Consider the following 24,154-nt stretch of genomic DNA (forward strand, 5'->3'; position numbering starts at 1 on the left):
TGCAGCCATCTCTGTGTCCATCTGTCTGTCCATCCACGCCCACTCCTGGCTGGACACAGCCCTGTCTGTGTGTCCGTGTGTCCGTCCCCCCTCCCTCACCCCCTCTGAGGAGCAGGGGGGGTCCTGGGGGGCTGAGCAGGGGGGCACATCCTGCTGGACACATTCCAAGATTCCTGCCCCTTCCCTTCCCCCCCAACGACCCCCATTCCCAGCCCAACCCCCCGTGGTGGGGGATGTGCAGCCCAGGGTGGGTGACAGGGGTGGGGACACAGATGGACCCCCAGCCCCTGATCCCCCAGCCCCCCATTCCCTGTTGCAGGGCCTGGGGGTCCTTTTGGGGTGTCCCTGCCCAAGCCCCCAGACCCCTGGAGGCAGAACCATCTCCCACCCCCCACTTTCATCCAACAGCACCTTTTTTGTCCCTTTTTTACCCCAGAACAGGCTCCCCCCTGTCCTTCCACCCCTCCCCTCGCGGGGGGGACAGCAGAGTGTCACCAAAAATCACTATTTGTGGCTTTCAGGGGGTTACAAACCTTAAACCACCTTTGTCCCCCTTTATCACCTCATTTATCCCCATTTTAACTGACCAACCAAGGAGTTCCCTCCCCGCCCTGTGCCCCAGCTCTGCCACCCCCAACCCCCGGGGGGCATCGCCCACCCCAACCATTACAAAATACCGCCATTTATTCCATCTCTTTCCTTCCAGAAATACACTTTGTACACCATTCCCGAGCTGTCCGTTTAAATAAAGGCCGTGGGGCGGGCCGGGGGTCACTCTGGGGGGGGCTGCTCCTCGGCGGGGGGGGCGGCAGGAGGGCCGGGGGGCTCCGGGGGGCCCTCCCGGGGGCGGAACAGCAGCCCCTCGGTGGGCAGCACCTGCTCGGGGGGCCAGGCCGAGCCGTAGGGCTGGTAGAAGTCGGTGTCGGCGTGGACCATGACGAGCGCCTGGGCGGTGTGGACGCGCACGTGCTGCGCCAGGCTGGCCGCGTCCCCGAACTTGGCCCCGCACGAGTCGCAGGCGTAAAGAATCTGCGTGGTGGGGTCTGCGGGGGAGAGAGGGGCGGGCGGAGTCACCGGGGGGCTCCCGGTGACTGAGCACCAGTGCCGGGGGGCTCCCGGTGACTGAGCACCAGTGCCGGGGGTATTCCCGGTGACTGAGCACCAGTGCCGGGGGGCTCCCGGTGACTGAGCACCAGTGCCGGGGGTGTTCCCGGTGACTGAGCACCAGTGCCGGGGGGCTCCCGGTGACTGAGCACCAGTGCCGGGGGGCTCCCGGTGACTGAGCACCAGTGCCGGGGGGCTCCCGGTTATTGATCATCAGTGCCGGGGGGCTCCCGGTGACTGAGCACCAGTGCCGGGGGGCTCCCGGTTACTGAGCACCAGTGCCGGGGGGCTCCCGGTGACTGAGCACCAGTGCCGGGGGGCTCCCGGTCACTGAGCACCGGGGGGCTCCCGGTCACTGAGCACCAGTGCCAGGGGGCTCCCGGTTATTGACCATCAGTCCCGGGGGGTTCCCGGTTATTGACCATCAGTCCCGGGGGGTTCCCGGTTATTGACCATCAGTCCCAGCGGGTTCCCGGTTACTGAGCACCAGTGCCGGGGGGCTCCCGGTTATTGATCATCAGTGCCGGGGGGCTCCCGGTGACTGAGCACCAGTCCCGGGGGTATTCCCGGTTATTGATCATCATTCCTGGATGTTATTTCCAGTTACTAACCATTTCTGGGTGTTATTCCTGGTTATTAACTATTCCCAGTTATTAATCATCCCCAGAGGTTATTCCCGGTTATTGATCATCATTCCTGGGGTCAATTCCAGGTTATTAATCATTATTCCCGGTGTTATTCCTGGTTATTGATTATCATTCCCAGGGGTATCCCCGGTTATTGATCATCATTCCCGGGTGTTATTCCCAGTTATTAACAATTCCCAGGTGTTACTCCTGGCTATTAACTATTCCCAGTTATTAATCATCCTCAGGGGTTATTCCCAGTTATTAATCATTCCCGGGTGTTATTCCCGGTTATTTATCATACCTACCTTTTATTCCCAGCTATTAATCATCCCCAGGTGTTATTCCCAGTTACTAACTATTCCCGGGGGTTAGTCCCAGTTACTAATCATTCCCAGGTGTTATTCCCATATATTAATCATTCCCAGGTGTTACTCCTGGTTATTAATCATTCCCAGGTGTTATTCCCAGTCATCATTCCCGGGTGTTATTTCCAGTTATTAATCATACTCAGCTGTTATTCCCAGCTATCAATCACTCCCAAGTGTTATTCCCAGTTATTAATAATTCCCATGTGTTGTTCCCAGTTATCCCTCATTCCCAGCTGTTATTCCCAGCTATCCCTCATTCCCAGCTGTTATTCCCAGTTATCAATCATTCCCAGCTGTTATTCCCGGTTATCCCTCATTCCCAGCTGTTATTCCCAGTTATCCCTCGTTCCCAGCTGTTATTCCCGGCTATCCCTCATTCCCAGCTGTTATTCCCAGTTATCAATCATGCCCATGTATTATTCCCGGTTATCCCTCATTCCCAGCAGTTATTCCTGGCTATCCCTCATTCCCAGCAGTTATTCCCAGTTATCCCTCATTCCCAGCAGTTATTCCCGGCTATCCCTCATTCCCAGCAGTTATTCCCGGCTATCCCTCATTCCCAGCAGTTATTCCCGGCTATCCCTCATTCCCAGCTGTTATTCCCGGTTATCCCTCATTCCCAGCTGTTATTCCCAGTTATCCCTCATTCCCAGCAGTTATTCCCGGCTATCCCTCATTCCCAGCTGTTATTCCCGGTTATCCCTCATTCCCGGCCTCACCTGCCTCCTGCACCTGTTTCACCGCCTTGGTGATCTCGGCTTTCAGAGCTTCGGTCTCGTCCGCGGTCACCGCGGCCGCCACGGGCACCACTGTGGGGAGAGGGCACAGGGGGCTGGGGGCACAGCTGGGCAGGACCCCCGGGTGGGGCTGGAGCCTGGCAGGGCTGGGGGCACAGCTGGGCAGGACCCCCGGCTCGGGATGGAGCCTGGGAGGGCTGGGGGCACAGTTGGGCAGGACCCACATCTGGGGATGGAGCCTGGCAGGGCTGGGGGCACAGTTGGGCAGGACCCCCGGGTGGGGATGGAGCCTGGCAGGGCTGGGGGCACAGCTGGGCAGGACCCCCAGGTGGGGCTGGAGCCTGGCAGGGCTGGGGGCACAGCTGGGCAGGACCCCCGGGTGGGGCTGGAGCCTGGCAGGGCTGGGGGCACAGCTGGGCAGGACCCCCGGGTGGGGCTGGAGCCTGGCAGGGCTCCAGGGGGATGGGGTTTCCCAGCCCTGGGATTCTGTATCCTTGGATAACCCTCCAGCGCCTTTGGGGGGCTCCAGGATCTCTGAGATGCACCCCATGGATAAAGCTTCACTTTTGGGGTGGTCTCTGGGAGCCCCAAATTGCCCCCACAAACCAATCCCCCCCTTTGGGGTGGTCTCTGGGAGCCCCAAACTGCCCCCATAAACCAATCCCCACTCTGGGGTGGTCTTTCAGGACAGCTCCAGGACCCCCAAACTGCTCCCCATGGATAAGTTCCCCTTTCAGGGCAGCTCCAGGATCCCCAAACTGCTCCCCATGGATAAGTTGCCCCCCTGACATGGCTCTGAGGACCCCAAACTGCTCCCCATGGATACGTTCCCCTTTCAGGGCAGCTCCTGGATACCCAAACTGCTCCCCATGGATAAGCTGCCCCCCTGACACGGCTCTGAGGACCCCCAGCTGCTCCCCATGGATAAGGTCCCCCCTGACATGGCTCTGAGGATCCCCAGCTGCTCCCCATGGATAAGGTCCCCCCTGACACGGCTCTGAGGACCCCCAGCTGCTCCCCATGGATGAGTTGCCCTTTCAGGACAGCTCCAGAATCCCCAAACTGCTCCCCATGGATACGTTCCCCTTTCAGCACAGCTCCAGGACCCCCAAATTGCTCCCCATGGATAAGGTCCCCCCTGACACGGCTCTGAGGACCCCCAAACTGCTTCCCATGGATGTTTCCCCCCTGGCACTGCTCCAGGGCCCTCAAACTGCTCCCCATGGATAAAGTTGCCCCCCTGACACGGCTCTGAGGACCCCCAGCTGCTCCCCATGGATAAGGTCCCCCCTGACATGGCTCTGAGGACCCCCAGCTGCTCCCCATGAACGAAGCTCCCTGTGGGAGCACCGGTGGCCCCCCGGCTCACCCGTGAGCTGCGTGACGGCGGTGGCAGCCAGAGCCTCGGTGGCCAATGTCACCATGTCATCGGAGGCCACGGTGACGATGTTGAGCTCGTCGCCCTCCTCTGGCTCCAGGATTTTGATGCCAGCCTTGCCCTGGTGCACCGTCTTCACGTGGGAGCGCAGGTTGTCCACGCGGTTGAAGCCCCGGCCACACTTGTCACACAGGAAGGGCTTCTCCCCTGGGGGGCACAGCGGGTTGGGGGGCAGGTTGGGGTGGCCTGGGGGGCGGGTTGGAGTGGCCTAAAGGGCAGGTTGGAGTGGCCTGAGGGGCACTTTGGGGTGGCCTGGGGGTGGTACTTTGGGGTGACTGGGCAGGGGCAGTTCAGGGTTGCCTGGGGGTCAATTCAGGTTGGCCTGGGGGGCGGGTTGGGGCAGCCTGGGGGCCAGTTCGGGGTGGCCTGAGGGGGAGTTTGGGGTAGCCTGGGGGGCAGATTGGGGTGGCCTGGGGGGCAGTTCGAGGTGGCCTGGGGGGCAGTTTGGTCGGAGCAGCCTAGGGGGCAGTTTAGGGTGGTCTGGAGGTGGGTTGGGGTGGCCTGGAGGGCAGTTTGGGGCAGCCTGGGGGGGGCAGTTTGGGGCAACCTGGGGGGGCAGTTCAGGGTGGCCTGGGAGGCAGTTCAGGTTGCCCTGGGGGACAGGTTGGGGTGGCCTGGGGGGCAGTTTGGGGTGGCCTGGGGGGAAGTTCAGGCTGGCCTGGGGGGCAGTTTGGGGCAGCCTGGGGGGCAGTTTGGGGCAGCCTGGGGGGCAGCTCAGGTTGGCCTGGGGAGCAGTTCAGGTTGGCCTGGGGGGCAGTTTGGGGCGGCCTGGGGGGCAGTTTGGGGCAGCCTGGGGGAAAGTTCAGGTTGCCCTGGGGGGCAGTTTGGGGCAGCCTGGGGGGAAGTTCAGGTTGCCCTGGGGGGCAGTTTGGGGCAGCCTGGGGTCAGTTCAGGTTGGCCTGGGGGGCAGTTTGGGGCAGCCTGGGGTCAGTTCAGGTTGGCCTGGGGGGCAGTTTGGGGCAGCCTGGGGGGCAGTTTGGGGCAGCCTGGGGGGCAGTTCAGGTTGCCCTGGGGGGCAGTTCAGGTTGCCCTGGGGGGCAGTTTGGGGCAGCATGGGGGGCAGTTCAGGTTGGCCTGGGGGGCAGTTCAGGTTGCCCTGGGGGGCAGTTTGGGGCCGTCCAGCCAGGCTGTTCCCAGCACCCACCGGTGTGGATGATGATGTGCTTGGAGAGGTCGCCCACGTTGACGAAGGCCTTGCTGCAGACCGTGCACTTGTGGGGCCGGATGTTGTCGTGGTGCCGGATGTGGTTGGCCAGTTGGCTCGACTGGACAAACCTTTGGGAGGGACACCACGGTCACCCCAACAACCCCTGGCACCACTCCCTCCACAGGGTGGGCAGAGGAGCCCCCCCTGACGTTGCCAGGGCCCCACCTCTTCCCGCAGCGCTCACACACGTAGGGCTTCTCCCCGGTGTGCTGGCGCACGTGGGCGATGAGCGAGCTCGCCTGAGTGAAGGCCTTGCCGCAGATCAGACACTGGCACGGCTTCTCTCCTGGGGGAGGCAAAGCCCAGGGAAAAGGTAGAGGAAGGGGAGCATGAGGGGCAGGGGGCGTGCAGGAGGGGCAGGGGGGACGCAGGAGGGGCAGGAGAAGGGGAAGGGGGGGATGGAGGAGGAGGGGCAGGGGGGACGCAGGAGGGGCAGGGGGACGCAGGAGGGGCAGGAGAAGGGGAAGGGGGGGATGCAGGAGGAGGGGCAGGGGGGACGCAGGAGGGGCAGGGGGGACACAGGAGGGGCAGGGGGGACGCAGGAGGGGCAGGGGGGACGCAGGAGGGGCAGGGGGGACGCAGGAGAGGCAGGGGGACGCAGGAGAGGCAGGGGGACGCAGGAGGGACAGGAGGACGCAGGAGGGGCAGGAGGAGGTGCAGGAGGGGCAGGGGAGACGCAGGAGGGACAGGGGGACGCAGGAGGGACAGGGGGACGCAGGAGGGACAGGGGGACGCAGGAGGGGCAGGGGGACGCAGGAGGGGCAGGGGGACGCAGGAGGGGCAGGGGGACGCAGGAGGGGCAGGAGGAGGTGCAGGAGGGGTGCAGGAGGGGTGCAGGAGGGGCAGGGGAGACGCAGGAGGGGCAGGGGGGACGCAGGAGGGGCAGGGGGGACGCAGGAGGGGCAGAGGGGACGCAGGAGGGGCAGGGGGGACGCAGGAGGGGCAGGGGGGACGCAGGAGGGGCAGAGGGGACGCAGGAGGGGCAGGGGGGACGCAGGAGGGGCAGAGGGGGACACAGGAGGGGCAGAGGGGACGCAGGAGGGGCAGAGGGGATGCAGGAGGGGCAGAGGGGACGCAGGAGGGACAGAGGGGACGCAGGAGGGACAGAGGGGACGCAGGAGGGACAGAGGGGACACAGGGGCAGGAGGAGGTGCAGCCTCACCCGTGTGGATGCGGACGTGGCGCTGCAGCGCGCCGGGGTCAGCGAACTGGCGCTGGCAGTGCACACACACGTAGGGCTTCTCGCCGCTGTGGATCCGCAGGTGCCGCTTCAGGTTCCCTGGGAACAGCGTGGGGTGGGCTGGAGGATCCCTGGATCCTCCCTCCTGCTTCTCGCCCTCCCCAGCCACACCCCCAGAGGCTCCCTTGGGAATGCCTGTGGCTGTTTCGGGAGTGGGGACTGCGCGGGGATCAAGGGAAGAGGCTGCAGCTCACAGTGATGTGGCAGTGGGAACAGCCAGGACAGGCACACAGTGTTTGGGGGCACCAGGAAAATCCACTGGGATCATCCCAACCCTCTGGCTCTGCAGAGGCATCCCCTAAATCTGGGGTGAAAGCTCCTTTCCAAGGTGTGACTCCATGGGGAACACCAGGAATTCATGGAACACAAGCACAGGGAGAGGTTTAACCCTGGCATGAAATCTTTCCTTCCTCTGGCTCTGATCCATCCCTGGAGTGATCCCTGTCCCCTCAGACCACCCAAAGCCCACTCCCCACCATCCCCACCCGTGCTACCTGACGTGGTGAACTGCTTCCCACATTCCCGGCACTTCAGGGGCCCGTCCGCGATGTGGATCTTCAGGTGAGCCTTCAAATTCCCCACCTGGGGACAGGGGGGATGCAGAGAGCCCCAGATCACCCCACCTCCCTCTGGAGACACCCCAATCCCCGTGGATCCCCCTCGAGGTGGCCTCTGGGACCCCCAACTGCACCCCTTGGACAAATCACTCCCTCAGGACAGCTCTGGGACCCCCTAAAATGCACTCCATGGATAAATTACCCTTTCAGGACAACTCTGGGACACCCAAACTGCACTCCATGGATAAATCACCTTTTCAGGACAGCTTTGGGATCCCCAAACTGCACTCCACATATAATCCCCCCTTTCAGAACAGCTCTGGGAACCCCTAAAATGTACCCCATGGATAATCCACCCTTTCTGGACACCTCTGGGATCCCCAAGTTGCACCCCATGAATAATCCCCCTCTCAGGACACCTCTGTGACCCCCAAACTGCACCCCATGGATATATCACCTCTCAGGACACCTCTGTGACCCCCAAACTGCACCCCACAAATAATCCCCCCTTTCAGGACATCTCTGTGATCCCCAAACTGCACCCCATGGATATATCACCCTTTCAGAACAGCTCTGGGACCCCCTAAACTGCACCTCATGGATAAATCACCTCTCAGGACACCTCTGTGACCCCCAAACTGCACCCCACAAATAATCCCCCCTTTCAGGACATGTCCATGACCCCCAAACTGCACCCCATGGATAAATCACCTTTCAGAACACCTCTGTGACTCCCAAACTGGATCCTATGGATAATCCCCCCTTTCAGGACATCTCTGTGACCCCCAAACTGCACCCCACAAATAATCCCCCCTTTCAGAACATGTCCATGATGCCCAAACTGCACCCCATGGATAAATCACCTTTCAGGACACCTCTGTGACCCCCATGCTGCACCCCACAAATAATCCCCCCTTTCAGGACATCTCTGTGATCCCCAAACTGCACCTCATGGATAAATCACCCTTTCAGGACACCTCTGTGACCCTCCCATGCTGCACCCCACAGATATAACACCTTTCAGGACACCTCTGTGACCCCCAAACTGCACCCCACAAATAATGCCCCCTTTCAGGACATGTCCATGACGCCCAAACTGCACCCCATGGATAAATCACCTTTCAGAACATCTCTGGGACCCCCAAACTGCACCCCACAAATAATCCCCCCTTTCAGGACATCTCTGTGATCCCCAAACTGCACCTCATGGATAAATCACCCTTTCAGGACACCTCTGTGACCCTCCCATGCTGCACCCCACGGATATATCACCTTTCAGGACACCTCTGTGACCCCCAAACTGTACCACACAAATAATCCCCCCTTTCAGGATATCTCTGTGATCCCCAAACTGCACCCCATGGATAAATCACCTTTCAGGACATGTCTGTGACCCCCAAACTGCACCCCATGGATAAATCACCTTTCAGGACACCTCTGTGACCCCCACACTGCACCCCACAGACAATCCCCCCTTTCAGAACACCTCTGGGCCAGACCCCCCTGCCTGCCCTGCCCTCAGCACACCTGGTTGAACTTCTTGTCGCAGTGGGGACACTTGTGCTCCTTGTCGGTGTCGTGCGTCTCCAGGTGCCGCATTTTGGAGGTGGGGTCGGAGAAGGAGCGCCCGCAGTAGTCGCACTGATAGGGCTTCTCCCCGCTGTGCACCAGCTGGTGCCGCTTCAGGTTGCCCGAGGTGGTGAAGAGCTTGCCGCAGTCCTCGCAGCGGTACTTGGCCTCGCCCGTGTGCCGCTTCTTGTGCAGGTTCAGCAGGCTGATCAGCCGGTAGCTCTTCCCACACTCCTCGCAGCCGTAGGGCTTCAGCGGGCTGGGGGCACTCCCAGTGTCACCACCGCCCGTGGCAAGGTGGCACCACCCCGGGCTGAGCCCCACGTCACAGCCAGGCCCACCCGGAGCCACAGGGTGGCACAGGATCGGGGAATGGGTTGGGTTGGGTTGGGTTGGGCTGAGTTGGGTTGGATTGGATTGGGCTGGATTGGGTTGGGTTGGGTTGGATTGGGTTGGATTGGGTTGGGTTGGGTTGGGTTGGGTTGAGTTGGGTTGGATTGGGTTGGGTTGGATTGGGTTGGGTTGGATTGGGTTGGGTTGGATTGGGTTGGGTTGGATTGGGTTGGGTTGGATTGAGTTGGGTTGGATTGGGTTGGGTTGGGTTGGGTTGGGTTGGATTGGGTTGGGTTGGATTGGGTTGGGTTGGGCTGGGTTGGATTGGGTTGGGTTGGGTTGGGTTGGGTTGGACTGGGCTGGGTTGGACTGGGCTGGGTTGGGTTGAGTTGGGTTGGGTTGGACTGGGTTGGGTTGGGTTGGATTGGGTTGGGTCAGGTTGGATTGGATTGGGTTGGGTTGGGTTGGAGTGGGTTGGATTGGGTTGGGTTGGGAGGGACCTTAAGGCTCATTTTGTTCCACTGGATCAGGTTGCTCCCACTAAAGAAAACCTTCCACTAAACTAAGCCTTCCACTAGACCAGGCTGCTCCCTCTAAACTAAACCTTCCACTCAACCAAAACTTCCACTAGACCACGCTGCTCCCACTAAACCAGACCTTCCACTAAAATAAACCTTCCACTCAACCAAAACTTCTACTAAACCAAACCTTCCACTAGACCAGATGGCTCCCACTAAACCAGACCTTCCACTAGACCAGATTGTTCTCACTAAACCAAACCTTCCACTAGACCAGGCTGCTCCCACTAAACCAAACCTTCCACTCAACCAAACCTTCCACTAGACCAGGCTGCTCCCACTAAACCAAACCTTCCACTCAACTAAACCTTCCACTAAACCAGGTTGCTCCCACTAAACCAGACCTTCCACTAGACCAGGTTGCTCTCACTAAACCAGACCTTCCACTAAACTAAACCTTCCACTAGACCAGGTTGCTCCCACTAAATCAGACCTTCCACTAAACCAGGTTGCTCCTACTAAACCAAACCTTCCACTAGACCAGACCTTCCACTAAACCAAACCTTGCACTAAACCAAACCTTCCACAAGACCAGGTTGCTCCCACTGGACCAAACCTTCCACTAGACCAGATGGCTCCCACTAAACCAGACCTTCCACTAGACCAGATTGTTCTCACTAAACCAAACCTTCCACTCAACCAAACCTTCCACTAAACCAGGTTGCTCCCACTAAACCAGACCTTCCACTAAACTAAACCTTCCACTAGACCAGGCTGCTCCCACTAAACCAGACCTTCCACTAAACCAAACATTCCACTGGACTAGGTTGTTCCCACTAAACCAAACCTTCTACTAAACAAAACCTTCCACTAGACCAGGTTGCTCCCACTGGAACACCCCTTCCACTAAACTAAACCTTTCACCAGACCAAACCTTCAACCAGATCAAACCTTCCACTGGACCACCCCTTCCACTAGACAGACCTTCCACTAACCCAAACCTTGCACTAAACCAGACCTTCCACTAAACCAGACCTTCCACCAGACCAGTCTGCTCCCAGCCCCATCCAACCCTGACCCCACCAGGGAGCCACAGAACACCACAAAAGGGAAGGACAGGGGCAAGAGGACAAACCTCCTGGATGCCCCAACACCACTGGGTTTCCAAAGGATCCCCCACTCCCAGCAACCCCCCCGTACCTGTGTGTCTTCTCGTGGGCCTTGCAGGCGGCGGGGTCGGAGAAGGCCTTGCTGCACTCCCGGCAGGAGAAGGGCTTCTCCCCGGTGTGGATCCGGATGTGCCGCTTGAAGTTCCCGGTGTGGGTGAACTCCTTCCCGCAGTCCTGGGCGGGCACAGGGCACTGTCACCCCGGTGTCCCCGAGGCTCGGTGGCCCCCGTGCCTGGCTCTGGGGGCCGTGCCCGGCCTCACCTCGCACTTGTGAGTGACGGAGCCGTAGGCCTTGGACTCGGTGCGGTCGCTGTAGGTGCCGGAGCGCAGCACCCGCGGCTCTCCCGAGTTCTCCTGCCCGGAATCTGTGCTTCCCGACTCGTTATCCTCGGCATTCTCCCCGTTCTCCAGCGGGGGCGGCTCCTCCTCTGGGAGTTTGGCCTCGTCCTCCTCCTCCTCCACCAGCATCTCGCCCTCTTCCTCCTTCTTTTCCAGCTTCATCTCTGCAGGAAGGTGTAAAATGGGGATGCTCAAGTTTGGGAGCAGCAGAGACCAAAACCCACCTGTGTGTCCTGATTTAAGGAGACTGGGATGGGATCTAATGGAAATCACAGAAAGATTTGGGTTGGACCCTTCCTTTCCCCTTGAAATCTCATCCACTGCCTCCTTTGCCTGGAATTTGCAATGGATTAACCCTAAATTCCAAAAGCCTGTGCAGACAGAGGAGCATTTTCCAAACTCTCCTGACTGCTCCATGAAAGCTGCTCCTGGGAACTCTGTGCATGGCAAAACTCAGACCAGCACAGATAATTCCATGGAAAACCAGTGATCACACCCTGCCCCATTTGCCCCAGCCCTGCTCACCCACACACCTCCTGTCCCGGTGCCATCCCTCGCTGTGGGGCTCTCCGAGGGCTGCGGGAGGCCGGGAATTTCAGCCTTGGGACCCTCCTGGCTGGCAGAGTCTGTCCCTAAAGCAGAGGAGCAGTCAGGATGGGGTGTGCCAGGGGTGACAGTGGCACGTGGAATGCCATCCCTTGGTGGTTCACCTTCCTGGCCAGGCAGCTGCTCCACCGGTGCCTCGGGCTGTGCCGCAGCCTCCGGTTTCTCCTCCTTCCCCTCGGCGTCGGGAAGGGCCGGGGGGGCTTTGTTGAGGTCCCACAGAGCCTCTGCCACCGACGCCTTGTCATCGACTGTGGCCTTGTCAGCCCCTGGGAGGGAAGAGGCAAAGCCATCCAGCTTCTGCTGATTCCCAAATCCCACAAAACTCATGGAAGCAGCAATTCTTCAATGGGATCCTGGCCTGTATCAAAACCAGCGTGGCCAGCAGGCCCAGGGCAGTGACCCTTCCCCTGGACTCTGCCTTGGGGAGGCCACACCTTGAGTGTTGTGTTCAGTTCTGGGCCCCTCAGTTGAGGAAAGAGATTGAGGGGCTGGAGCAGGGCCAGAGAAGAGCAACAAGGCTGGAGAAGGGACTGGAGCACAAGTGCTGTGGGGAGAGGCTGAGGGAGCTGGGGGTGTTCAGCCTGGAGAAGAGGAGGCTCAGAGGTGACCTCAGCACTGTCTGGAACTGCCTGAAGGGAAGTTCTGGCCAGCTGGGGGTTGGTCTCTTCTCCCAGGCACTCAGCAATAGGACAAGGGGGCACGATGGGCTCAAGCTCTGCCAGGGGAAATTGAAGTTGGAGATGGGGAGGAAATTCTTTGCAGAGAGAGTGCTCAGGGATTGGAATGGGCTGCCCAGAGAGGGGGTGGATTCCCCATCCCTGGAGGTTTTTCAGCTGAGCTTGGCCGTGGCACTGAGTGCCATGATCTGGTAAAGGGACTGGAGTTGGATCAAGGGTTGGACTCGATGATCTTGGAGGTCTTTCCCAACCCAATCAATTCTATGATTCTATTCTATGATAACTGCTGGTGCTGCACAAGGGGATCAAACCCCACCCAGGCAGGGCAGATACACCCAAGATGTGGGTCTGGGAGGTGGCCAGGGAGCCCAAAGGGATGAATTTTGGACTGGGTAAACTCTGGAATGGATGAAGCCCAAGTGGATAAACCCTGAGTGTCCCTGGATGAGGGGGAGCAGGAGGGTACATACCAACCCCCGGGCCCTGCTGGCTCCCGGTGGGATTTTCGGGGGGCACGGAGAGGGATTTGAGAGCGTTGCAGGCGGTGACAATCTCCTGCATCTGCAGGAAACCTGCCACGGCCAACACATCCTCCACATTGTCGGGGCTCAGGCTCAGCTTGGCCGTGTACATGAACTCCAAAACCTGGCCCAGGCCTGCAAGGGAGAAAGGAGCTTTCACCTCCAACTGTGCCACCCCCAAATAACAACTCCAAGAGTCTCCCTCAAGGCTTGGTGTGATAGGTTTGATCCAGGACTTCCCTGGTACCAGGTGTAACTAGGGAAAGGCTCATCTCCAAGGTATTCCCCACCTGGTGTTTTCCCCTCCCACATGACAAGGGAGGATATCAGAGAGGGAGAGAGGAAGTGGCTGGTCTTGTTCTGGCAAGGGTTGGGAGCAGGGAATTTTTGTTGGAGCCACACAGGAGATCAGAGAGAGGACAAGAGAGACAGAGCATGAGAAAGAGCTGGCCTTCTCTGAGAGTCATTGCAGGATTGTATTGGACTTGTTTGCTTGGGGGGTGGCTGGGGGTGTCTGGTAGTACCTATTTGTTCTGTTTTGTCCCTTTGTTGTCCCTGTTTCCCCCTTCCCTTTCCCCTGCAAGTTTTCTGATGTTGGGTGCAGATTGTGTACATATAATTGTAAGCATTTAATAAAAAATAAATATATACTCTGACTCAATTCAGTTTCTTTCAAGTTTTTTTTCCCTTTTCTTCCCCCGTTTTGAGGAGCAAAGGGAAGTTCTGGTCAGGTGGGGGTTGGTCTCTTCTCCCAGGCAGGAGAACAAGAGGGTACAGCTCAAGCTCTGCCAGGGGAGGTTTAGGCTGGAGATCAGGAGGAAATTCTTTGCAGAGAGAGTGCTCAGGCATTGGAATGGGCTGCCCAGAGAGGGGGTGGATTCCCCATCCCTGGAGGTTTTTAAGCTGAGCTTGGCCGTGGCACTGAGTGCCATGATCTGGTAAAGGGACTGGAGTTGGACCAAGGGTTGGACTTGATGATCTTGGAGAACTTTTTCAAAAAATCCATTCTATGGATGTGGCAGTGAGGGAGAATTCACCATGTCTTGATCCAACCCTACTGGGCACTCTGTGCCCTGGGCTGGTGATCACAGTAGGGTTGGATCAAGGTTGGACTTGATGATCTTGGAGGTCTTTTCCAACCCAATCCATTCTATGATTCTATAAGGAGGGGCAGCTGAGAAGCCAAAACAAACCCAAGACACTTGGCCACCAACCCGTGTTGCTGAGCAGCTGGGAGTGCTCCTGGGTGGCAATTCCAGGCCTACCTGCAGCGTTGCTGATGTCCAGGTGCACCACATCCTTCTGGTCGACGAAGAGCATGCGGAAGTACTCGCTGCAGGCGGCCAGAACCGCCTTGTGCGCCTTGAAGTCGATGCCGTCCACCACGAAGGTGCAGTCACAGAGCAGGCCCAGCTGTCTCTGCTGGTTCAGCTGCTCCAGCACCTGTTTGCTGTGCTGGGGGAACTCCATGGCTGTGGGGAGGGAAACAAACCACAGCATGGATGGTAAGGTGGGTGGTGAGACCCCCATGCCGTGTCCCAAGGGAGAGAACACAAAGCACGACGTGACCCACCCTGTTGGTTACAAACTCCGGTCAAAAAAGGTGAATTTCAGCCCTTAAACCCAACCCCAAACCCTCTCCTAGAACAGGCACAACACCAACACAGGGCTGGGAGGAGCTGATGGAACAGCCAATGTGTTTTTGAGCTTCTCCAGCACCTGCTTGCTGTGCTGAGGGAACTCCATGGCTGTGGGGAGGGGAAGAAACCACAGCATGGGTGGTAAGGTGGGTGGTGAGACCCCCACGCCGTGTCCCAAGGGAGAGAACACAAAGCATGACGTGACCCACCCTGTTGGTTACAAAATGTGGCCCCAAAAGGTGAATTTCAGCTCTTAAATCCAAGCCCAAACCCTCTCCTAGGACAGGCACAACACCAACACAGGGCTGGGAGGAGCTGATGGCACAGCCAATGTGGTTTTTAGCATTTAAGAGCATTTAAAGCCCATTTATTGCTGTTCAGCTGCGAGCAGGAACTATGTGATCCACACAAACACACAGTCCCCCAGCTGCCACTGCTGGTTCAGCTGCTCCAGCACCTGTTTGCTGTGCTGAGGGAACTCCATGGCTGTGGGGAGGGAAACAAACTCCAGGATGGATGGCAAGGTGGGTGGTGAGACCCCCATGCCGTGTCCCAAGGGAGAGAACACAAAGCACGATGTGACCCACCCTGTTGGTTACAAACTCCGGTCAAAAAAGGTGAATTTCAGCCCTTAAACCCAACCCCAAACCCTCTCCTAGAACAGGCACAACACCAACACAGGGCTGGGAGGAGCTGATGGAACAGCCAATGTGTTTTTCAGCCCTCTAAGAGCATTTAAAGCACATTTATTGCTCTTCAGCTGCAGGCAGGATCCCCACAAACACACAGTCCTCCAGCTGTCTCTGCTGGTTCAGCTTCTCCAGCACCTGTTTGCTGTGCTGGGGGAACTCCATAGCTGTGTGGAGGGGAAGAAACCACAGCATGGATGGCAAGGTGGGTGGTGAGACCCCCACGCCGTGTCCCAAGGGAGAGAACACAAAGCATGATGTGACCCACCCTGTTGGTTACAAACTCCGGTCAAAAAACATGAATTTCAGCCCTTAAACCCAACCCCAAACCCTCTCCTAGAACAGCCACAACACCAACACAGGGCTGGGAGGAGCTGATGGAACAGCCAATGTGTTTTTGAGCTTCTCCAGCACCTGTTTGCTGTGCTGAGGGAACTCCATGGCTGTGGGGAGGAAAGAAACCACAGCATGGATGGTAAGGTGGGTGGTGAGACCCCCACACTGCATCCCAAGGGAGAGAACACAAAGCACGACGTGTCCAACCCTGTTGGTTACAAAATGTAGCCCAAAAAGGTGAATTTCAGCCCTTAAACCCAACCCCAAACCCTCTCCTAGAACAGGCACAACACCAACACAGGGCTGGGAGGAGCTGATGGAACAGCCAATGTGGTTTTTAGCCCTCTAAGAGCATTTAAAGCACATTTATTGCTGTTCAGCTGCGAGCAGGAACTGTGTGATCTCCACAAACACACAGTCTCCCAACTGTCTCTGCTGGTTCAGCTGCTCCAGCACCTGTTTGCTGTGCTGAGGGAACTCCATGGCTGTGTGGAGGGGAAGAAACCACAGCATGGATGGTAAGGTGGGTGGTGAGACCCCCACGCCATGTCCCAAGGGAGAGAACACAAAGCATGATGTGACCCACCCTGTTGGTTACAAACTCCGGTCAAAAAACATGAATTTCAGCCCTTAAACCAAACCCCAAACCCTGTTCTAGAACAGCCACAATGTCCACACAGGGCTGGGAGGAGCTGCTGGAACAGCCAATGTGTTTTTGAGCTTCTCCAGCACCTGTTTGCTGTGCTGAGGGAACTCCATGGCTGTGGGGAGGGAAAGAAACCCCAGCATGGATGGTAAGGTGGGTGGTGAGACCCCCATGCCGTGTTCCAAGGGAGAGAACACAAAGCACGACGTGACCCACCCTGTTCATTACAAAACCTGGCCCAAAAAGGTGAATTTCAGCTCTTAAATCCAAGCCCAAACCCTGTTCTAGAACAGCCACAACACCAACACAGGGCTGGGAGGAGCTGAGGGAACAGCCAATGTGTTTTTGAGCTGCTTCAGCACCTGTTTGCTGTGCTGGGGGAACTCCATGGCTGTGGGGAGGGAAACAAACCCCAGTGTGGGTGGTAAGGTGGGTGGTGAGACCCCCACACTGCATCCCAAGGGGGTTACAGAGCAGGAGAGAACACAAAGCATGACGTGTCCCCCCCTGTTGGTTACAAAATGTGGCCCAAAAAGGTGAATTTCAGCTCTTAAATCCAACCCCAAACCCTGTTCTAGAACAGCCACAACACCAACACAGGGCTGGAAGGAGCTGATGGAACAGCCAATGTGTTTTTTAGCCCTCTAAGAGCATTTAAAGCACATTTATTGCTGTTCAGCTGTGATCAGGAACTGTGGGATCCACACAAACACACAGTCCCCCAGTTGCTGCTGCTGGTTCAGCTGCTCCTGCCAACGACACAGCATGGAGGTGCTCACCCAAACCCTCCAGTCCCTGCTGAGGAATTTTATATTTTTTTTTTAATTTGGAGGGAGTTCTCCTTGCTCAGAGCATGGCTTTGGTTGGGGAATGCTGAAAACTCCTGGAAATACTGTGAAATCCTCATTTTCCAGCAGGTCCTTGTCAGCAAAACATGCTGGTTTTTCTCCTGGGCTGAAGAGTGAATGAAGGGTGTTCACTTGGCTTTGTGCCCCACCAGTGACTCCTGTGCTGAAGGGATTGGGCAAGGAGGGAGGAGAAAGGAAACAGGGACTCTCTGGTTATTGTTGCAGCAGGAAGCCCCTAAAGCTCTGGGTGCTGAGGCAGGAAGGTTATGGCTGGGAAACACTCCCAGATTCCCTGCTCTGTGTGTCTCTGAAAGCTTCCAGCACAGGGAAGTTGTTTTTCCACTTCTCCAGCTGTTAAAGGGAAAGTCTCCAGTTGGGAGAAGGTTTGGATCTTCAAACCCAGGCCCTTCCAGTTGCTGTCCCTTCCTCTGGATCAGTGGGAAGGACAGAGGGAGCCTCCTCCTGTCAGCAACACTCTCAGGGAAGGACCTTCCACCCAAGGGCTGGTTCAGCTTCCAGAGTCATTCCCAGCATGGATGACAAGCCAGGACATCTCCAACAGCACCAAATCACGCAGGGAGAGAGGAATTCCCACTCCTGATTGTTGCTGCAATGGGCTCATGCACGACTTTCTCCCCAGCTCTCCAAACCACGGGGTCCCTGATAACCAAACTCCCACAGCCTGGCCCAAAACACACCCCTGGGAGGCAGGAAAAGCAGGGCTGGGATGAAAACACTGATCAAAAACCCCCACACGGCGTGTCCTTCTATGGTTTGCAGAGCTCTGGGAAGAAGGGGGAGGGTTTTCCTGGCAGGATAAACGATGCATTCCGTGCTCTGAGGGCTCTGCAGGACCTGAGGAATCCCTGAGGAATCCCTGAGGAATCCCTGAGGAATCCCTGAGGAATCCCTGAGGAATCCCGGTGGCTTTGGGCACTGCAAGACTATTTTTGGGAATTTGTGGGAGGCATTTTGGATCTGAATGATGGTTTTTAACGTTCCAGGATTGGACTTTGCTCCCCAGCTTTGAGAAGGAAGGAAAGCTCCAGGAAATTTGACTCCACCCAGAAAAACTTCCCATTTTTTGTGGTTTCCTCCATGGCCTCACGTTCCAGTTCCCTCAGAAGGGCAGCAGGACAAGGTTTGGATGAGCTCTGTGTCCCCCTCACCCACCAGCCCAGGCCCTCTTTATCCACTAAAATCCCTGACTCCAACCTTTAAAAGCCCCAAACATCTGGACCAAACCCCCAGGATGGACACCCCAGCTCACCCCTGGGATATCCAAAGCACTGAGGGCCCGAGGGTTGTGTCTCCCCTCCAGAGATTCCCCTTTTCCAGGTGCTCAGCTCAGTCTCTGCGCAGCCATCCTGGGAAAAACGGGATGAAAAACTCCATTTTAAACCTCAAATCCTGCACGTTGAAGGCCCTGAAGGTGCAAACCCACCAACCCAGGATGGGGCATCCCCTGATTTCACCTCGTGGGAGCAGATTCCCCTCCCCACCTCGGCTGTCGAGTCTCTCATTATCCAATTAATCATGGAAAGGTTCATGATGAGCACACCCACGCCCAGCACACACAGATAAATTCAGCAGCTCCACTCCCAGGGAGCTTCCCAAGCCAGCTCCGTTAAGCTTTGCTAATTAACAACATGAACCTCTCCCCATCCCTGTCACACAAGCACCTACCTAATAAAATCCCCCAAACCTCAGCAAATTGGGGGAAAATAGGGATTTAAATGTTGCCTTTCAAGGCTGTCACCTCCCAGCCATCCGTGCTGGGGAGATAAAAGGGATGGGGGGTTTGTTCCCTGCCTACCATGAGCTCCCTCCTCCTGTGTCAGCTCAGGGAACAACTCGGGCCCAAGCCTGGCAGTCTCTGCACTGAAGGGTTTGTCCTCATTTCCAGGAATGGATTCTGAAAGGTTTCCCATGGGAAAAACAAAGGCAGGAGCTGATCTGAGCAGAGCAGCCAGAGGGGTGGCAATAACAGGGATGGTGGAATAGGGAAAGGGCTGTGGAGCTCGTGGAAGGTGAGCTGTGAGGAGGGGGAGAATCACAAACTGGGGGAAAATGTGGTGAAAAGGAGCTAAAATGGGAAAGGCACGAGGAGGGGGATGAGAAAGAGGCACTGTGGGCATTCCACAGGGAACACACATCCCAGAGATCCCGTGGTTATCAGGATTTCAGGCACAGGGATGAGCTGGGGTAGCTCTGGGCACTGAGACATTCCCTGAATCACAGAATCGTGGAATGGATTGGGTTGGAAGAGACCTCTGAGATCAGCAAGTCCAACCCTTGATCCAACCCCACTGTGATCACCAGCCCAGGGCACTTTGTGCCCTGGGCTGGTGATCACAGTAGGGTTGGATCAAGACATGGTGGATTCTCCATCCCTGGAGGTGTTTAAATGCCACATCCAGTCTCACCTTAAACACCTCCAGGGGCAGAGAATCCACCCCCTCTCTGGGCAGCCCATTCCAATGTCTGATTAATCTCTCTGCAAAGAATTTCTTTATAATATCCAACCTAAACCTTCCCTGGCAGAGCTTGAGCTGTGCCCTCTTGTCATAGAAATCACAGAATCAATTGGGTTGGAAAAGACCTCCGACATCATCAAGTCCAACCCTTGGTCCAACTCCAGTCCCTTTACCAGATCATGGCACTCAGTGCCACGGCCAAGCTCAGTTGAAAAACCTCCAGGGATGGGGAATCCACCCCCTCTCTGGGCAGCCCATTCCAATCCCTGAGCACTCTCTCTGCAAAGAATTTCCTCCCCATCTCCAACTTCAATTTCCCCTGGCAGAGCTTGAGCCCATCGTGCCCCCTTGTCCTATTGCTGAGTGCCTGGGAGAAGAGACCAACCCCCACCTGGCCAGAACTTCCCTTCAGGCAGTTCCAGACAGTGCTGAGGTCACCTCTGAGCCTCCTCTTCTCCAGGCTGAACACCCCCAGCTCCCTCAGCCTCTCCCCACAGCACTTGTGCTCCAGTCCCTTCTCCAGCCTCGTTGCTCTTCTCACTTGGGTTGGAGGAGACCTCTGAGAGCATCAAATCCAATCCTTGATCCAACCCCACTGTGATCACCAGCCCAGGGCACTGAGTGCCCTGGGCTGGTGATCACAGTAGGGTTGGATCAAGACATGGTTGGATCAAGACATGGTGGATTCTCCATCCCTGGAGGTGTTTCAGAGGACACTCAGAGCCACATCCAGTCCCTTCTCCAGCCTCGTTGCTCTTCTCTTCTCATTTGGGTTGGAAAAGCCCTCCCAGATCATCAAGTCCAACCCTTGGTCCAACTCCAGTCCCTTTACCAGATCATGGCACTCAGTGCCACGGCCAAGCTCAGCTGAAAACCCTCCAGGGATGGGGAATCCACCCCCTCTCTGGGCAGCCCATTCCAATCCCTGAGCACTCTCTCTGCAAAGGATTTTTTCCTGATCTCCAACATAAATTTCCCCTGGCAGAGCTCCAGCTCCGGATCTGCCCTGAAACCCCCTGGGGATGAGCTACAAACCCCCCTCCACCTCCCCGGAGGGAAAAACAACCTCTGGAATGCCGGCTGAGGGTTGGAATTCTGGGAGAAGCGTCTGATGTAGAAACGAAACCGAGGAAATGGTGCGGGAAATGTGTCACCGGTGCCCGACGGGGCGGGGCGGGACAGGGACAGGGGAAGGGACAGGGACAGGGGCAGGGGCAGGGGAAGGGACAGGGGAAGGGGCAGGGGAAGGGGCAGGGGAAGGGGCAGGGGAAGGGACAGGGACAGGGGAAGGGACAGGGGAAGGGACAGGGGAAGGGACAGGGGAAGGGACAGGGACAGGGACAGGGACAGGGGAAGGGACAGGGGAAGGGACAGGGGAAGGGACAGGGGAAGGGACAGGGGAAGGGACAGGGACAGGGGAAGGGACAGGGACAGGGACAGGGACAGGGGAAGGGACAGGGGAAGGGACAGGGGCAGGGGAAGGGGCAGGGGAAGGGGAAGGGGCAGGGGAAGGGACAGGGGAAGGGACAGGGGAAGGGACAGGGGAAGGGACAGGGGAAGGGACAGGGGAAGGGACAGGGGAAGGGACAGGGGAAGGGACAGGGACAGGGGAAGGGACAGGGGCAGGGACAGGGGCAGGGACAGGCACAGGGACAGGCACAGGGACAGGGGAAGGGACAGGGGAAGGGGCAGGGGCAGGGACAGGGACAGGGGAAGGGACAGGGGCAGGGACAGCGGTAGGGGAAGGGACAAGGGCAGGGGCAGGGGAAGGGACAGGGACAGGGATAGGGGAAGGGACAGGGGAAGGGGCAGGGACAGGGGCAGGGACAGGGGCAGCGGTAGGGGAAGGGACAGGGGCAGGGACAGGGGTAGGGACAGGGGCAGGGACAGGGACAGGGACAGGGGAAGGGACAGGGGAAGGGGAAGGGGCAGGGGCAGGGGCAGGGGAAGGGACAGGGACAGGGACTGGGACAGGGGCAGGGACAGGGACAGGGACAGGGGAAGGGACAGGGGCAGGGGAAGGGGCAGGGGCAGGGGAAGGGACAGGGGAAGGGACAGGGGAAGGGACAGGGGAAGGGACAGGGGCAGGGACAGGGGAAGGGGAAGGGACAGGGACAGGGGAAGGGACAGGGGAAGGGACAGGGGAAGGGACAGGGGAAGGGACAGGGGAAGGGACAGGGGAAGGGACAGGGACAGGGGAAGGGACAGGGGCAGGGGAAGGGACAGGGGAAGGGACAGGGGAAGGGACAGGGGAAGGGACAGGGGAAGGGACAGGGGCAGGGAGGGTGGGTGGGTGGGCTGTGCCCTCGCCAGAAATGCGGGAATGGGGGACAATCCCGGTGTTCCTGAGCGGGGGGAGGTGCCAGGGACGCCCCGCCCCTCCCGGGGGTCCCGGGGTGCCCCGAGGGCACAGGGGCCGTGCCAGGGCTGGGGGCACAGGGGTTTGTCACCCCAAGGCTGGGGGTCACACGGAGGGCACAGACCTGGGGCGGGGCTGCAGCCACGAGCCCCCGTTCCCGTCCTGATGGTCAGGACCCCCTCGTGACAGCCCCACTGCTTTCACGACAAGGCCATTCCTCTCACGACAGCCCTTCGTTCCCCCACGACAATCTCATTTCTCTCATGACAACCCCATTTCTCTCCTTACAGCCCCTCATTCCGCTCACGACAACCCCTCGACAGCCCCACTCACCTCACGACAGGCCCACTCCTCTCACGACAGTCCTACTCTTCTCACGACAGTCCCTCACTCTCCTCACGACAGCCCCACTCACCTCACGACAGCCCCATTTCTCCCCCTACAGCCCCTCATTCCACTCACGACAGCCCCTCGACAGCCCCACTCACCTCACGACAGGCCCACTCCTCTCACGACAGGCCCTTATTCTCCTCACGACAGCCCCTCACTCCCCTCACGATAGGCCCACTCCTCTCACGACAGTCCCTCACTCCCCTCACGACAGGCCCACTCCTCTCACGACAGTCCCTCACTCCCCTCACGACAGGCCCACTCCTCTCACGACAGGCCCTCACTTCCCTCACGACAGGCCCACTCCTCTCACGACAGCCCCTCATTCCCCTCATGACAGCCCCACTCCTCTCACGACAGCCCCTCGTTCCCCTCATGACAGTCCCACTCCTCTCACGACAGCCCCTCACGACAGACCCACTCCCCTCACGACAACGCGGAGCCCCACGTTCTTCTCACCAGCATCTCCCCGTCACTGTCGATAGCTGGCAGCACCCTGTTCCTATCGCGACAGCCCCCCGGCCAGCAGGACCCGCCGCAGCCTCCCCTCAGACAACCGCGGGCCGCGCACCGGGGTGACCCCAACCCGGCGCCGTTCCCGCACAGGCAGCGCGCCGGGCCGGGCCGAGCCGCAGCCCCCGCGCTCCCCCGAGCCCCTCGGAGCCCCCCCGACCCCCGGCGGCCGCCCCGGCCGTACCTGCCATGCCGGGCCCGGCCGGGCCTGCCCGCGGCCCTCACCGTGACACCGGCCAGACAAAGGGCGCCGCCATCTTGGCGCCGGGCGGAAGCGGCGTCTCAGCCTCGCCCGTACGGCGGCGGCGGCGCCACGGCGCGTGCGCGGGAGGAGGGGGCGGTCACGTGATCCCTCCCCGCCTTCCCCAATCGCCACGCCCCCTTCCCGCCACCGCAGGGGGGCGCCATGACAGTGTGGGAGGGGCTGAGGGGGACGGAGGGGGACGGAGAGGGGATGGGAGGGACAGAGAGGGACAGAGAGGGGATGGGAGGGACAGAGAGGGACAGAGAGGGGATGGGAGGGACGGAGAGGGGACTGTGAAGGACGGAGAGGGGCGGAGGGGGACGGAGAGGAAACTGTGAGGGACAGAGAGGGGCAGAGAGGGACGGAGAGGGACAGAGAGGGGCTGTGAGGGGCAGAGAGGGACGGAGAGGGGCTGGGAGGGACGGAGAGGAAACTGTGAGGGACAGAGAGGGGCTGTGAGGGACAGAGAGGGGCAGAGAGGGACGGAGAGGGACAGAGAGGGGCTGTGAGGGACGGAGAGGGGCTGTGAGGGACAGAGAGGGGATGGGAGGGACGGAGAGGAACAGAGAGGGGCTGTGAGGGGCAGAGAGGGACGGAGAGGGGACTGTGAGGGACGGAGAGGAACAGAGAGGGGTTGGGAGGGACGGAGAGGGGCAGAGAGGGGCTGGGAGGGACGGAGAGGGACAGAGGGGGGCTGGGAGGGACAGAGGGGGGCTGGGAGGGACAGGGAAGGGCTGTGAAGAACGGAGAGGGGCGTGAGGGGCAGAGAGAGGCTGTGAGGGGCACAGAGGGACGGAGAGGGGTAGAGAGGGGCTGGGAGAGACCAAGAGGGACAGACAGGGGCACAGAGGGGGGGCGGGAGGGACAGAGAGGGGCTGGGAGGGACAGAGAAGGGTCGTGTGGGGTTGTGAGAGGGACCAGGAGGGGTCATGAGGGGCAGTTTCTGATCCCCAATGCAAAGAGATGCCTCGGGTTGCTGTTACGGTGCTGTTTGTGCAGT

At 58.8% G+C, this 24,154-nt stretch overlaps 1 protein-coding gene across 2 annotated transcripts; it reads right to left on the reverse strand.

The window, feature by feature from the left end:
* Positions 1–603: 603 nt before the first annotated feature.
* On the reverse strand, positions 604–23,180 carry ZBTB17 (zinc finger and BTB domain containing 17). 2 transcript variants are annotated; one of them, XM_071575887.1, is made up of 16 exons: positions 23,095–23,180; positions 18,442–18,538; positions 14,278–14,484; positions 12,962–13,147; positions 11,919–12,080; positions 11,742–11,840; positions 11,131–11,372; positions 10,901–11,043; positions 8,808–9,108; positions 7,218–7,305; positions 6,646–6,762; positions 5,649–5,769; positions 5,421–5,551; positions 4,208–4,423; positions 2,821–2,910; positions 604–1,043 (listed from the first exon to the last, which is right to left on the reverse strand). In XM_071575887.1, exons 3-16 carry the CDS (start codon positions 14,480–14,482, stop codon positions 772–774), a joined length of 2,373 nt encoding a protein of 790 aa, XP_071431988.1. In that variant the 5' UTR covers positions 14,483–14,484; positions 18,442–18,538; positions 23,095–23,180; the 3' UTR covers positions 604–771. The 2 variants fall into 2 exon arrangements, with proteins under 2 accessions (XP_071431988.1, XP_071431987.1); XM_071575886.1 differs by lacking the exon at positions 23,095–23,180 and adding an exon at positions 22,857–22,930.
* Between the last annotated feature and the right edge of the window lie 974 nt (positions 23,181–24,154).

Source organism: Pithys albifrons, chromosome 22, assembly GCF_047495875.1.
Source record: "Pithys albifrons albifrons isolate INPA30051 chromosome 22, PitAlb_v1, whole genome shotgun sequence".
Lineage (NCBI taxonomy): Eukaryota > Metazoa > Chordata > Aves > Passeriformes > Thamnophilidae > Pithys > Pithys albifrons.

Excerpts from the sequence above, each read along its gene's own strand:
- ZBTB17 (XM_071575886.1), bottom strand. Across the intron at positions 14,485-18,441 it reads GTGCTTTGGATATCCCAGGG|CCATGGAGTTCCCCCAGCAC; the intron begins GTGAGCTGGGGT and ends CCCTCCCCACAG. Across the intron at positions 6,763-7,217 it reads GAAGCAGTTCACCACGTCAG|GGAACCTGAAGCGGCACCTG; the intron begins GTAGCACGGGTG and ends CGCTGTTCCCAG.